Genomic DNA, 577 nt, shown 5'->3' on the forward strand with positions numbered 1-577 from the left:
TCACACATCCCCGCCGCCTCCACCGCCGAATAATAGTACGGCACACCCGCACCCGCCGCCCCTCCCTCCCCCCTCTGCTGCGGCGCCGTCACCACAATCTCCTTAATCTCCTCGCGCGACACAATATCCACAAGAAAGTCAAACACTTCCGTGCGGGTAATCGCCGCCGCGATGTCGTTCCTCTGCAGCGTGCGGCGCTTATTCTCCTCCGCATGGATCCACGAACGAATGGTGAGTTCAAGGATGAAGAGCTCGCAGGCCTTCGCGAACAGTATGGGGGCTTCTGCTGAAATCATGCGGACATCTTCGTCGGCCCTCATGATTTTTTTTATGCGGGCGAGGGGGAGCAAGTGGTTCTTCAAATCGGCGGTGCGCTCCATTGCGTGGCGCTGGTAGTTCCAGAACATGTGGAGCTGTTGGTGCTGTTGTTGGAGCAGTTGGTGGAAGGTGGGATGTTGAGGGAATGCTTCCGGTGGTGATGACGATGAAGTTGTTTGATGGTTCTGTTCCATTTGATGGTTTATATCTGAAAAAAATTGGAGTTTTAGGGGAAAATTAATGAGATGATTGTTTTATA

General features: G+C 53.2%; 1 protein-coding gene across 1 annotated transcript; it reads right to left on the reverse strand.

The window, feature by feature from the left end:
• Window positions 1–6: 6 nt before the first annotated feature.
• Window positions 7–544, reverse strand: LOC110034331 (nuclear transcription factor Y subunit C-4-like; the record flags this gene model as incomplete). The annotated part of the gene is made up of 1 exon (XM_020738607.1): window positions 7–544. A coding segment is annotated over exon 1 (506 nt), but the record flags the coding sequence as incomplete, so codon positions are not given.
• Between the last annotated feature and the right edge of the window lie 33 nt (window positions 545–577).

Source organism: Phalaenopsis equestris, unplaced genomic scaffold (assembly GCF_001263595.1).
Source record: "Phalaenopsis equestris unplaced genomic scaffold, ASM126359v1 Scaffold183700, whole genome shotgun sequence".
Lineage (NCBI taxonomy): Eukaryota > Viridiplantae > Streptophyta > Magnoliopsida > Asparagales > Orchidaceae > Phalaenopsis > Phalaenopsis equestris.